The sequence below is a fragment of the Parus major genome, chromosome 5 (assembly GCF_001522545.3).
Source record: "Parus major isolate Abel chromosome 5, Parus_major1.1, whole genome shotgun sequence".
Taxonomy (NCBI): Eukaryota; Metazoa; Chordata; class Aves; order Passeriformes; family Paridae; genus Parus; species Parus major.
Genome location: NC_031774.1, coordinates 741,602 through 756,034, shown reverse-complemented (window position 1 = coordinate 756,034; position 14,433 = coordinate 741,602). Strand labels below are relative to the sequence as shown.

The 14,433-nt window shown below is 40.8% G+C and overlaps 1 protein-coding gene across 5 annotated transcripts in view; it reads left to right on the top strand.

Moving 5' to 3' along the window:
* Positions 1 to 11,900, top strand: part of HIPK3 (homeodomain interacting protein kinase 3) — a 66,069-nt gene extending 54,169 nt beyond the window's left edge. For 4 of the 5 annotated variants that reach the window (XM_015631030.2, XM_015631032.3, XM_015631031.3 and 1 more), the window contains exons 9-16: positions 868 to 989; positions 1,142 to 1,266; positions 1,383 to 1,544; positions 2,431 to 2,724; positions 3,980 to 4,120; positions 5,532 to 5,767; positions 6,045 to 6,172; positions 7,815 to 11,900. In XM_015631030.2, the coding sequence (XP_015486516.1) occupies positions 868 to 989; positions 1,142 to 1,266; positions 1,383 to 1,544; positions 2,431 to 2,724; positions 3,980 to 4,120; positions 5,532 to 5,767; positions 6,045 to 6,172; positions 7,815 to 8,267 (1,661 nt within the window). In that variant the 3' untranslated portion in view covers positions 8,268 to 11,900. The other variant, XM_033514927.1, reaches the window with a different exon arrangement.
* The last annotated feature ends 2,533 nt before the right edge of the window (positions 11,901 to 14,433 follow it).

Sequence of the window (14,433 nt, the reverse complement as noted above, 5' to 3'; positions counted from 1 at the left end):
TAGCAGTTTCCCATTGCTTAATTTTGAATAAAGCACAAGGCATGAAGTGCAGTTAGGAGACAGTTCAGGGATATTTTTTCCTAGCCAGTATTATCTCCAAGCTTGGCTGTTCTCTTGCAATATCTCTTAAGATTTTCTCTTTCATTGTAGTTTGACATTACTATGTAAAAAAATGTCATTGTAGTAAACATTGCAGCATTGCTATGTGTGTATTAGTTTCCTGTGCCAATAATGAAATTTTACAGGGCATGAGATGCATCTTTTTTGTATCATGCTCTTGTGAGCAGTGCTACAGTTTGCATTATTTTGGTGAAGAGAGGAATAGGATTATGGATTCTATTGAAAATGTTTGATGAGGGACACAGAAGATTTTACAGAGGGACATTATACATGTGGCAGTGCCAGCTAAAAAAATCTGAGAGGAATGAGTTTCAACGTGCTGGAAGTACAGAGCATGAGGTGTGCAGGAGTCCATTCTGAGAAGCTTTGAAATTCACTCCTGCTTACTTTTGCCTGCTTCCTTTCAAATTCTTTGAATGTAGTTTGTGATAAAGAGTAAATGCTTAGCTCTGCAGAACTTTGTGCCAAAGTTGTTCCTTTTCCCAGTAGTCAAACTGTTTCCAACTAGTAGCTACTGGCAGTTCTTTCTGAAAGCTACAGCTCAAATATTTGTGCAGATAAGTTACAGTACAAAAATCTTCTAAGTGTTAATTTGTTTGGCTGGAAAGTCTAAATTATGGAATTAGATCATAAACTCATTTATGAAAATAGTGAAATGTTTTAAAATTGCCCTCTGTGTTTGCTCAGAAAGTATATGTAAGACTGCTATTTGCCTAAAGCTTGGGTTGTTTTTTTTTTTCCTGGCAGGAATTCCTACAAACCACAGCAAACCCACCAGTTTCTCCCTGAGGGTGGATAATGCAGTTCCACTGGTGACCCAAGCCCACGCAATTCAGCCGCTACAGATTCGAGCAGGAATCCTTTCTCAGGTTGGCCTTCTTGAAAGCAAAACTCTTACTTATTTAGTTGGTAAATGTTTTTAAATGCAGAGTTCTGTCCCAGTCCCCCTCCTGGTCTGTGCTGAACTCCATGTCACTTCAGTGAGCTGCTTGTCCCTAAATCCTGCTGTGCTTCCCGACAGGCGTGGTCGAGCCAGGCGCAGCAGATCCTGGTTCCTGCATGGCAGCAGGTAGCTCCAGTGGCAGCTCCAGCCACATCTCTGGCCTCTGATCCTGTGGCTGGCCCACAGAGGCTTGGAGACTGGGGGTGAGTCCTCCTGCTTTTGTGCCACACCTCGGTGCCTGGGCTTGAGCAAGGGCTAGGGGTGCTGGTGCCAACGACCCGCAGTATAAACCTGCCTTTCCTTTTCTCCTTTTCCTCAGGAAGATGATTACCCAGGGCACCCACTACAGCTCAGTGATACCACAGCCTCTTCTAACACATCAGATAACCTTGTCTGCCCCTCAGCCAATTAGTGTGGGCATTGCACACGTTGTCTGGCCTCAGCCTGCAGCTACCAAGAGGAACAAACTGTGCCACAACAGGTCGGTAGAATATTTCTTAGAACATTGAAAGGCAATGCACCTGGCCTTGCTGTCTGGTGGGCAAGGGAACAACTTGTAAAAGTGACCTTTGTTGGACACAATTCCTCTTAGAATTAACTTCTCCTCAAGTTTTCAATGTTATTTTGGTAGTAGACTAGATGGGACAATACTTACAATGCTGATTAGTTTTAATTCTTTTTGATTAGTATGTGCTTATCATGGTAGAATGCTGTCTTTACAGGCTTTGGGAAGGTATAAGAATATCTGAGGTAGCTCTAATGAGATATTCCTAAGTTTACATGAGGGAGGATATATCAGCTTTTGACAACTGAAAATAAAGAGAGCTTGTATAACAGGCTTTCTGTCTATAACTATTGTTCACTGATAGCCAAAAATACTTCAGCTGCTTGCTGAAGAAAATATGCCCCAGTGCCATGTAAAGTAGTGGCAAAGGTGTGGGATGCTCCAAAAGGAGCAAAGTATGGGTTATGTGGGCACTGTCAGCAGTCCTGTATTAAGCAAAGGGTTCATCTGGAGGCTACCAGGTTTTATTCTCAGGGAGAATCTTAGCGGGAAATCTGGCTGGATTTTGTTTTGTTTTTCACCAGAATATGGACTTCTCATTTGCTTTTACCTTTATAAGAGGGTGGAATTTTCAGTGTACTGTATTCAGTGTTGATGTCTTTGATATTACATACTTGGTATCTTTTTAGTTAATGTCTGAAACCATCCATGCCAAATATGTTTGCCTGTGTTTACTGCTCTGTGTTTTTCTAAGTTGGTGGCTTAGCCTACATTGCCTGCTTTGGTTTTGTTGAAAACAGCACAGTTTCCAGGTCTTTTGGCAGAGATTCACTAAACCCCAAACCGTGCCTTCCCTTCTCAGGAGCAACATCCTACAAAACACCAACATCCAAAATTCAGCCTTCATCTCTCCAAAGATCCTCAACCTGAAGGCTGTCAAGAGAATAAGTTGTATAGAAGCACAGGACAGTCTCAACTCGGAGGGACGGGAGGGTGGCTGCTGTGAGGCCTCGCTCAGGCTGGCCCCTGACCCCTGTGTCCCCAGCAGCCCACGGCAAACCCTGTTCCTGGCGTCCCCCAGCCCCGCCGTCAGCGTCATCACCATCAGCAGCGACACCGACGAGGACGGCGCGCCGCGGACGCACTCGCTGAGGGAGTGAGCCTCTGCCTTTGTTGTTGTTAAGCTGGGTTTAAATGCAGCTGTCTTAGCACTCAGGCCTTCAGTGTTAGCTTTCACATTTTCCAGATTCTGTACTGGATTAGTAAATCTGAGCTTCATAGAAAGTCTCAGCGAGCTCTCCTCACAGCTCAGGTAGATACAACAATCCTTTTCCAGCCCCAGAACCAAGGACAGGCCCAAAAAGCACAAGCAGCAGGGAATTGAGGAGAGCAATCTGGGAGGATGGGACTGCATCACCTGCAGCTGCAATTGGGCAATTAACCCCAATGTGGAAATGGACCAGAACCTATCAAAGTGTGAAACTCCTGCCCCAGGGCCCATCTTGGGTCCATCTTGGGTGGATCCTCAGCCAGGCTCTTGCACTGCCCAAGGAGCATCCTTTGAAGGCCTTTTAATAAATCCCCACTTTATTCCTTTAACTCTGCCCAGCCTCTGTTCCAGGCAGCCTCTCTGGGCATCAGCACAGCTAATGAATCTGAGTTTAAAAAGGACAAACATTGTGCTCCTAATCAAATTTCAGCAGGAGGTTAACTCTGTAGGACTCTATTGTTGAAAGGGAACAACACTGTCAAAAATCTACCTCATTGATCTGTGTGCCTTTTCAAACCACAGGTTTTTTAGGTTCTTTTTTTCATAATGTCATGCCCTATTTATTTTTTGAAGAGCAATATTCTTGAGTGTATACTCAATGTTACCATCCTAACAGTAGCATCCAGTAGATACTATTACATACCTGTGGGTTTCTAATACTTCTCTAACAGTGGGAAAAAGTGAACCTTTGGGTGCAAAAGCAGGTGCTGGGTATTGTCCCCCAGCTGGGTTTTCTTTCACAGAGCCATCACAGAAACATGCAAAGCTTAAAAGTTTAATGTTTGTTTGACTTTATCCTTACTTGTAATAATTCTGAATTGGAGGAATTTCTATTTTAAATCTAAGCTTTGTGAAAGTTTTCAAGGCTCTGAACTGCTGTAGTAAAACATTTTAATTTTCTTGTTTTAGTATTGATTCAGCAAAAAAAGTATTCATTTAGTAGGTTTCAAAAATTCCTTGCTTAGTGTAGAATTTTAAAAGAACACCGAAAAGGTTAAAAACCTGCTTTGGATGTAAAAGAAGCAATGAATTGGGTGTTAATTTACATTTAAGGGGCTTTTTCTAATAATGGACCCTTTTTTATTCCACAGTTGCACCTAAGTGAGTGGTGAATGGTGTTTTTCTGTGTTTCTGTGTGCAGGTGTAAAGGGAGCCTGGAGTGTGAAGCCTGCCAGAACACGCTGAACATCGAGCGCGTGTGCTCCCTCAGCAGCCCCGACAGCACGCTCAGCACCAGCTCCTCCGAGCAGTCCAGCCCTTCTCCTTGCAAAAGATCCAACAGGTGAAAGAAAACTCAGCCTCCTTTCAGCAAAAAGAAAGATCTTGGTATACAGCAGGCCCAGTTCATAGTAAAAAATGCACAAGTTTTGTTGTGTTGCCAGCCGGTGAGGGTAAATGATCTGTTTAAAAATTAATTTACTGGCCTGCAGTTGCACAGCTTAGACTTCTCTATTCTCACTCCTAACAGATCTGTCTTGCTGCACTGGAAACTTTCAGAATACTGAATGAGTGGTGTTCATACAGGAAATACAGACATGTTGCATGCAACTTCCTTTGGAATAAAAATCTTCTAGTTACAAGATTAAATAAGGCAAAGTAGTACGTGACAGATTTGGTCACCACGTATTTTTTTTTTAATTTTTGCAGCCTCTAATTTTTCCCATTTTATATCTTGTAGTCTTTAATGGCATTTTTTTCTTCTACCAAAAATAAGGCTCACTTAGGTGAGCACTGTTCATGTGAACAGTTTTTAAATGTTTTTATCTTCGCTTTCTCATGTCTTGCTTGAGCCTTCAGCAGTTTCATTGTGCAAAATGACTTCTAATTAAGGTCCTAAAGAAAAAAGTTTGTTTAAAATAATTGAAGATTCTATCAGAGCATGTATTGACAAGGAGGTGGAAGTCTGAGTCTCTTACTCGTTGGTAGTTAGCATTGTCAGTACTTTAATATTCTTTAACATCAAACCATTCAAAAATTCAGATAAGTTTTTATAAAGACCCACTTGATTTTATGGTATTTGACTTGTAAGGAGCTGACCTGTAATTTAATTCCCCTTGGTAATTCAACTTTATGTCAATAGCAGAGGAGTGTGTTGGATTCTGGTTTCAGTAGTGTTCTACTTATATTAAGTCATATAATTAGCAACTTGAATCAAAAGTTAATAATACAGAAGCACAATTAATTACTCAGTAGTTGTCACATTATCACTATTTGTTACTTGAAAAAACTACTCAGAATTACCTGATTCTGTTGGTTAAATCTTCAGATTTCTGTGCTGGCCCTCATAGTACTAAAGTATTTTTCACAAAAAAGTCAATTTTCATAGGTGGGTTTTTTTCATTTTCCTATTTTAAACAACATGCAATAAGAACATGCAATGTGAGCTGTAAAATCACTGAAAGGACTTGATCAAATGTTTAGGCATTAATGAATTCACTGCTGTTTCTTGTATGTTTTAAGTCAGGCATATATTCCATCAATTTTTAATATAAAGAAGTTATCTCTCTTCTCCGAGACTTGCAATTTATGAGTAGGATGAATTTGAATACATCTACTTGTCTAATTACAAGGCATCGTTTTTATCCACCTTTTGAGTAATTTCACTTTTATAAATTTAATATGTTAATTTAAGAAAATGTACCTGTATTGTGAACATCTCTTTGCTTCATTGCAATACTTTTATTTTCGGACAGCATGTCAGATGACGAACAGGAAAGTGGGTGTGATACAGTGGATGGTTCCCCAAGCTCAGACTCCTCAGGACACGACAGCCCCTTTGTGGAAAATGGCTTTGTAGACAATAACAATAAAAATAAGGAAGCAAGAGCCTCAGTTAACCCTGAAACCAAATCAACTGTTTGCACAGTAGTGGTACCACCCATGAGACTTGAAAACAGGTTACATCTTGAGGAACAGATGGTGAATACAGGTAAGTCAGTTCAGGTGTTTTTCTGTGCTAATAGATAAGAAGTTTCAGTATTCATTCAATATATTTATTCAATAAATACATGAAGATTTTGACCTACTCATACAACTGCTAATCTGTAGTAACCACTTCTAAACACTGCTATGGTTTGACTTTAATTGGTGTAAGGTGTTGTTATTATTTCTCCCTGCATGCTTAAGCAAATGAAACCTTGTCTAACTTTTGCCAGAAGAGAATATTGACAACAAAAGCATAACACTGTTTATTTTTGTCTTGGAAGATGCTACGTGCCAGCCACTGAGAAAGGGTCGGTCTGTCCTGGGAAGAATAAACCAGTCTTCTGCGGTAGGAAACCGTCAGCAGAAACTGACGTCAGCATTCCATCAGCAACATGGAAACTTCAGTCAGGTATGTGCAGTTGCATCCTACAAGCTCCAGACGTGGATTTGGAGAAGTTGAGTTCCAAACTGAATGCTCACAGTTTCAGTTGCTGTCTGTGGCAGCTGCAGGTTTTCAGCAGCTTGATTAAAGAAGCGTTCAAATCTTGGAAAATGGATTTCGACTTACTGGGCAAGTCATAAGTAAATTTCATTTTGGGTCATTTTCTTAAAACAGTTGACTATTTAAAAAAATAACAGAAAAGCCACACTGGGAAAATTGTCAGTGCTTGCACAATATCAAAGCACGAGACAAAAAGAAAAATGTGTTAGCATTTATTTTTCCTACATCCAAATGCTAAAACACTCATAGTGTGCAGTTAAAATCTGCAGCTGTATTTCAGTGTTGTTCTGTCAGTAGTGTGCGTGAAAATCTTTTAGTTTGAGTATTCAGAGGTGAGATAGAGCTTAGCAAACCCAACTATTTCTTACCTTTGCTGCCAGGTAGTGAAGCTGGAGGGGAGATGAGACTGTGATTGTAGTTCCCATCCTATGTTAGAAGATACCTAAAGCGAATTTAAAAGTTACTTTTATCATTGCCAAACAACACAGTAAACGTGTCTGCTGTGGCTGAGAACTGAAGTTGACACATGACATCAAGCTAAAGCCCCTTTTAATTAATTATCTTGGAGCTGGAGCTGCATTGAGCTTTTGGTTAGATAGCTGGAGGTACATTAATGTGAGAGCAGTACCTGTTTGTCTAAGCCTTTCAGAGAAACTGTGAATATTGTAAGTTAAATGCTAAATGAAAGCATGCTATATGTAGATAAGAGGATTTAGCAATAATGACTTGAATAGTTTAGATTGAAAGAAACATTTGGGTGGGTGACACAGTCTCCCCTCCTGCATGATTATGCAAAAGGATTGGTTTAATTAATTCTAAGAAAACCTTAATATGATCAGCATGGTATTAATTTTTAATCTCTACAATGTCTGCAGCTCCTCAGCCTCTTGGCAGAAAGTGCAGAACGTTATTTTCATTGCAAAAATTTATGCTGATCCTTCCTTCTTTGGTAGATGCCCTATGTAGTTTGAAGTCTGCATCATTTAATGGGAGTAATTGATTTCTAGTCTTTTCTCTTTATAAGTGTTAATGATTGCCACATCTTCCTGTGATCATAGACCTAGACTTCTGTTTGCTTAGTTGTCTCAGATATTTTCAATCCGTTTATTATTTTTTCTGCTCTCCTCTAAAATTTCTCTCCTATTTGTCCTCTTTGTGCCTCATTATGGTGCCCAAACTGAATGCAGCACTTCCAATTGATGCCAAGCCAGTGCTGAGTAGAGTGGAATAAGCACCTTGCTCATGTGATACATGGTATTTCTGTTAAAACAGCCCAGCATGGCATTTTATCCTTTTTTATTTTTTTTTTTCCGCCCTTTGCAAGAGCATTAAAATAACTTGTGTTCCGTTTTCCATCTCTTATTGTCTGTGCTGCTGCCTAAATAGCTACTATATCTTTTTTTCGTTCCGTGGAAGCATTTAATAATTCCTGTCTCTATAATCCTCCCGATTTTAAGTTGACTAGTTTTAGTGCATCTTCCTCCATTTTTCCCTTCTCCCTTCGCTCCGGCGGTCGCTAAGCCCTGCCCGTTTCTGTCTGTGTGGCCAGGTCCAGCACTTCCAGGAGTGGAACGGCAACTTCGCCCCGCGGAGAGGGCAGCAGCAGCAGCAGCAGCAGCAGCCTTTCCTGCCCGCCACCGTGGCCGGCCCCGCGTTCTCTCTGCCCCAGGGCAGCCCCAGCCACCTTGGCGGGCAGCCCGCCATCCTCCCGTTCGCGTCCCCGGCACCGCTGGGCACCGCCGCGCCCGTCGCGCACCTCCTGGCCTCGCCCTGCGCCTCCAGAGCCCTGCTCCAGCACCCGAGCTACAGCCTGAGCCACCCCGGCGGGATGGTGCACCAGCTGCCCGTGGGCATCAACCCCCGCCTGCTGCCTTCCCCCACGCTGCACCAGACTCAGTACAAACCCATCTTCCCGCCCCACTCGTACATCGCGGCCTCGCCCGCCGCCTACGCGGGCTTCCCGCTCAGCCCCACTAAACTCAGCCAGTACCCCTTCATGTGAGAGCTCCACGGAGCAGAAGCTTGGTTTAAGAAGAAACATGGTATTTATTACGTATTAGCCATGGCACAACAGGAAAATTATTTTTTTGAATCATGTAGACTTGGGTGCAATTTAAACAACTCTTGAGCTTTAAAAAAAAAAACAACAAAAAACAAACTCACTTTTAATGTGTTTTGCACATTTGGTATAACTTGTCTTTGGTCATGTTATCTTCTTATATAGTAACTTTAGACAGGTGACTTATGGGAGCAGAAATCTGGTTTTGCTCCTGCTATTTTTTATAAAATTGCCTTCTAACTAGTGCAAGACACGTCTACATTTGGGAAGCCATTCAGTGTACAGAACTAGAGCAACAGATGCACATGTGTCAGCAGTACAGTGTAGAGGTAACTTGTTTGTGTTGCGTATCTTGGTGTTTTAAATGTTGAGTCACTTATCTAAAAGTTGAGCTGTTGTTCTTCACATTGCATGTGTCTTTTGCATGGGCAAAGAAAAGGCCTAAACATTGCTCTTAAATGTTGTTGTCCTAATAATCTCAGCTGCATTGTAAACTGTTCCCACACATAGTGCCTTAAATATTTGAGGTTGTTAATGTTATTACTTATATATAAATGTTGAGGACTGCAGCACTTAAAAATTCAGATCTGCTGATTTTTTGATAGCGTAACGCTCATTTTGGGTTTTGTGTGGTATTATTTTAGTATTGGGTGTATTTTCCTGATTGAGAAGGCAGCATGTTTTGCTGTAGCTGAATTTTGCTGTCTCTTTTTTTCCCCCCTCAGAACGATCTAGCTTCAAGACAGGACTTTAGTAGTGCTTAAGGAAAGTTGATTCAGTAGCTATTGAGTAGTGACACACAAGACAGTATTTCATACTGGTAAATGGAACTGCAATACAACCTAAGTAGTTTTATTTTAAAAGTGTTTGTCTAATTGGATATAATAAAATGTTTAGAGGTGAGGTTAGGCATGACTGACTAGATAATGAAAGGAGAAGCCAAGTGCTCATTGATCCATGACGTGGTTTCATCTTAGCTTGAGCAAACCGTGCAGTATTTAATAACTAGTAGCAGAATATTTACTGTTGAAGCTTGAAAAAGATGTGAGTTCTTTGTGTGCAATCTTTCATTTATGCATGGGAGAGATTTTAGTCTTTTTACATGAATAGTATTTGTTTTAGCCTGTTGTGGGTGTTTGCTTATTTAATACATTCCGTCAGGGACGTAAATTACATGCTTTTTGCATTATTTTATTTTTTTTTTTCTCCTTAGGAAGTGTGTCTTTTCATTTTTTTTTTTTTGTTTGTTTTTGTTTGTTTTGTTCAAATGAAGTTGCTTTTGCAGCACCAAAGACTTAATCATCCATTTCCTATAAAAGGTAGCTACTTTTTCATAGACCTCAAGTATACTGTAGTGTAGAGATGGGATTTAACAGAAGGTATTAAGCTGAGGCCGTGTTTTAGCTTATGGGCAAGTAATAAATTGTATCATTTATCTTGAATGTATCATAGATAAGCTGCTATATAATGATTGCCACTTCAGATAGCTGTGAAATTAGGTGATTAACTAGTTCTTTCTTAGCCTTCTAATTTCTGTACAAGTCTAATGACATGAAATAGAAGCTGGGTTTTGGGTTTGGTTTATTAATTATATTTTTTTTTTTAGTTTTTATTTTGTTTTCATGTTTGAAGTGTCGTAACTACTATACTGTAAATGATGGAAGATGATTGCGTATGTTTTTTTGGGGTGTGTTATTTGCATCAGTATTTTATCTCCATTAACTTTGAGCTCATCACTGCATATAAGTGGATGTATTAATGTAACTTAATTTTTTTTTTATGTTTTCATATTGGCATTGTGTAGACACTTAAGAAGCTGCATCTTGCAGGCTTGACTTAACTTTTTTTAAAACAAAATCTGGAATACAATCCTTGCAATGTTGACTGGAATAAGAGTGCAAAGCATTTGAGTTTAACTCTGTCAATAAGCTAATAACTGGTAATCTTTTTCTTTACTCCACTAACACAAGCAGTGTTTTATTTAATGAATGTCTGAATGAAATAAATGTGCCTACATTTGATTTATTTTTTAAGTAATAACTAAAATACAACAGTATTAGATCATTAAAAAAAGAAAAAAAAAAAAAAGAAAAAAAAAGAAAATACCAGCAGTACGTTTTTAATCACAGTGAAAATTAAGAAACCTAACTTTTCCCAAAAGTGTCGATGTTTTTAGTAATCAACTCTATGCATTTTGTACAAGTGTGTGTGTATATAAAGTATACATTAGCAACTAGGAGTATCCTGATGAATTTGAAATCTTACCAACACTTACGTAAAGCCTAAACACAGGGAGTTAAATTGGATGTTCCACCTTCACCACTTCAAACTCGTGCTGTGTGGTCCAGCAGGCAGATTTCTGTTCCCTCCCTTTAACTTTATTTTTGGTGCTCACTCCATTGCAGGCAATGGACACACCAAGAACCACCAATGCAAACGGAGCACATCGATTTTTGTATCGTGGTAACAACAACAACAACAACAACAACAAAATACAGCTTGGTTTTGGTTTGTTGTTTTTTTTTTTCCTGGGGCCACGGGGATCATCATGGGTCTGATGCATTTTCTGTACTTTCTTTTTACTGTGCTTAAGGTTTGGAGCTGATGTGCTTGTTCAATTGACACGGTTCTCTGTGGATCACCACAGCCCTGCGCAGGAAAAGGTTGCTGTAAATGCGCCCCAAATTAGATTTGCTGCTCTCTTTCTGTGTGTTGTAATCTTAGAAAATGTCTGCATTTCAAAGGGTGAAATATTTGGGATCCCTCCACAGCTTAAATTCAACACACCAGGTGACTTTCCCCCCTCCTCCCACTCTGAGAGAATGGACTCTTGTCACTGCAAGTGTCTGGGGCCCATCTCCAGAAATAAAAAGCTCTCAGGGCGAGGGCCTTTTCTGTGAAAAAAGTCATCCTCTGAGAAGCATTTTTACACAATACCTTTTAATGCCTTTTTTAAATAAAACACTGCATGACTATGGAATTGCATATCTGCATATTACTTTGATTTGCAAGGTTTTATATGAATTTCTTGTGTTCGGTTTTTAACTTCAGGGTGTTTTATTGGTCAAATATGCTACTGTATTAACTCTTTTTTTTTGGGGGTTTTAATTTTTAAATTTTTTTTTGTTTGTTTTTACTGCTAATTAACGTGGTTTGTGTTAAGTAAAAGTTAAATCACACTGCAAGCTGTAGGAAGACTTGTTCTAGAAACACCCAGTGATAGAGACTTGATTAATGAGGTTGAACTGTTACTGTTTAACAATTTGTAGACTTGTGGCTTTTTTTTTTGTTTTTTGCTTTGGATTTCTCTGCTACACTAGTTCGCCATGTAGCAATTGCACTGTGCAATATTACAATATGAGGACTGGGAAAATTTTTTATGGATGTAATGTCTCTTACAGTTTGCGATAGTATTTCTTTCTAGTTCTCAGTGATTTAAATGTGACCAAGCCTTCTGTACTTTGTCACAAAAAGCGGGTTTTCCAGGTGACTATTTTGGTGAGTGTCAAAATAAGAATTTATGGTGTATTACTGTCAAGATTCACTTTGAATTAAAATATATATTGCAGCAGATGACTTTTGGTGGCTTTTATTTTTATTTTATATTTTTACATGAAGGCAAAGATGATGAAGAGTCACTGAGAGGGCTCTAAAATTCTGACATAATCATTCAACAGAGCTTCTTTCTGAAATTTTAAATTTTATTAGCTTTCAAGGCTTGCTTCAGAGGGTCTTGACAAACCATCTTTGGTGCAGCCACACCTTGGAGGCTCTTTATTCTGGATGTCCCACTTTTACAACCTTAGAGGAAGGTGATGTGGCCCAGATAGCAGCAGACACCTCACTGCTGCTGCTGGGGTTGGTGCCAAGCTGGTGGCTCCTGCTGCCAGGCCAGCAGGAAGGTGCTCCTGCTGCCACAGATGGCCCCACATGGTCCATGGCTCCAGATGGACCTGGTAGGGACCAGACATCCGTGGAAGGCACATTTGGTGGGGCTGTCGTCAGCCAAACGTGCTCGCTCTGCCGTGGGGTTGGTGCTTGCTGAAACTGCTGGTTGGGTGGTTTCTGTGCCTGCCTCTGCAATCAAGGGTCAGCCAGAAATGAAATGTAAAAGGCTCAAGTGTCAGTGCAGTATATTTTTTGATACCAAAATATTTCAGAGTTGACAGCAAGCTTTAATTTACCTAAATACCGGGCACTGCTGATGTGGATCTGTCCCAGTGCTCACTCTTCAGTGCAATTGGTCACAGGCTCTGCAAAGCTTTTCCTGCAGCTCTGTGCCTCAGGTGATGTGTGAACACCTCTGCCCAAACTCTGCAGGCTCCTGTCACTTTGAAAGCTGCTTCCTTTCCCTTCTTTACAGCTAGCCTCGTGTGTTGTTGATTTTTAAATGCGTGTTGGTATCTAGATCCCGCTTTTCCCATAGCAGATGGGGCCACTGGCTTGGTGCATTTCACACTCACACTTCTGGCAACACCTGACAAGGAAAGGCAGCCAGAGCCTTTCAAAGCAAATAGTGTGAAGTGCTTTCTGTTCTTGCTTTCTGTCAGCAAGGATGTCCAGCTACCCCCCATGTTCTTCCCCATCCTGTGGAAGGAATGACCCAGGACAGGCTGACATGTGTAAGTCATCTTCCTCTTTAACTCTCTTCAGGATGACAAATCCTGGTTTAAAATTCGCTGTTTTCCCTGCCACTAAATGCAAAGGACAGGTTTGTAGTGCAGAGTGGAAGTTCTGGGAGGGTTGTGAGTAGTGCTGCTCTGCACTAGAGAGCTGTAACTTCCCTCCAGGCCCGGAATGTTCAGCAGGTGGTGTCTGGAGCAGTGCTGAGCTCTGGGAACAGCAGGGCAAGGCTGCAGCCCCTCCTGCCTCTCCCCACACTCTGCCCTGCTGTGCAGGAAGGCTTATTAAGTCAGTGGGTAGGGTTTGACGGTGATTAATGTTAATTATATCTTCCTGCCTTTCACCTGGAGGAAGGAAGTTGCATTTTCTCTCTCAGGAGGGGTGGCTTTGGGCTCCAAGAGAGCTCAGATAATTCTACCTGCCCTTGTCCTGGGGAACAGCAATGAGTATCTTTGTTAGAACCATAAAGCTTTCTTCTGAGAGGCTGAAATACACATTTGAATGGATTCTTCTCCTTAGACCCTGAAATGGCAGGTTGGGAGCATCTATACCCGGCTGGCAGAGATGCCTGGAAGCTGAACTCCACTCTGTGGGTGTATTTGGGGAGTGAGAAGTTCATGAAAAGGAAAAATGTTGCAAAGAGAGACCATGGCTTGCCACCAGCTTCACCAAGAAGTCACTGCCTGGCCACAGTCACTCCTCATCTGTGGATGAGATCCTTGTCTTATGGGTTCCCCCATAAAAAGAAGCAAGACTTAATGTGTGCAGTAGCAAGCCAGGCAATTTTGGATCTGGAAAGAAAAAAAACCAAACCACCAACCCAAACAGGATTAGAAAAATTAAGTTTAGGAAGTAGCTAACTACAGTTTCTTGGTAAAACCCCACTGATTTTATCAGTAGCTGTAAAAGATCCATTCCTCATTCTGGAAAATACACATTTTTAAAATCCTTTGAAATACCAACTCAATCTTAAATAAACTTGTATTTTATGCATAATGCATGCAATGTATTATGCATTATGTAATGTACACAACACACTGTAATGGAAAATTAAGAGAAAACCATAATGCTTAAGAGCTAGACTGAAAAAAGTGCTGTCAAAATCAGCTTATTGATGGCTCTATCACAAAGCCAAGTTAGGACAAAACCTAGAAAAATAGGAAAATGATGAGAGGTTTGTGCAGGGCTCCCTGAAAGTGCCAGCAGAGGGCCCCGCACTAAACGTGCTGGCCCTGGATTAAGCAGAGTGATGAGCAAGCTCCATTTCACTATAATAATCATAAACTGCCATCTTTGCTCTGGATAATCGCTAGCAGTCATCAAGGGGAAGCTAATTTTGCACGGAATGAATTAATGATTTGGGGGAAAAGTAAAACGCCGGAAATGGGACAGCATAATTGTGTTGGTGACGCCGGGAGTGTGCTGAAGCAATGAGATAAATCTGTAATTATGGGTTGTCAGGGCTTTGGATGCTGCCAGCGGCTGG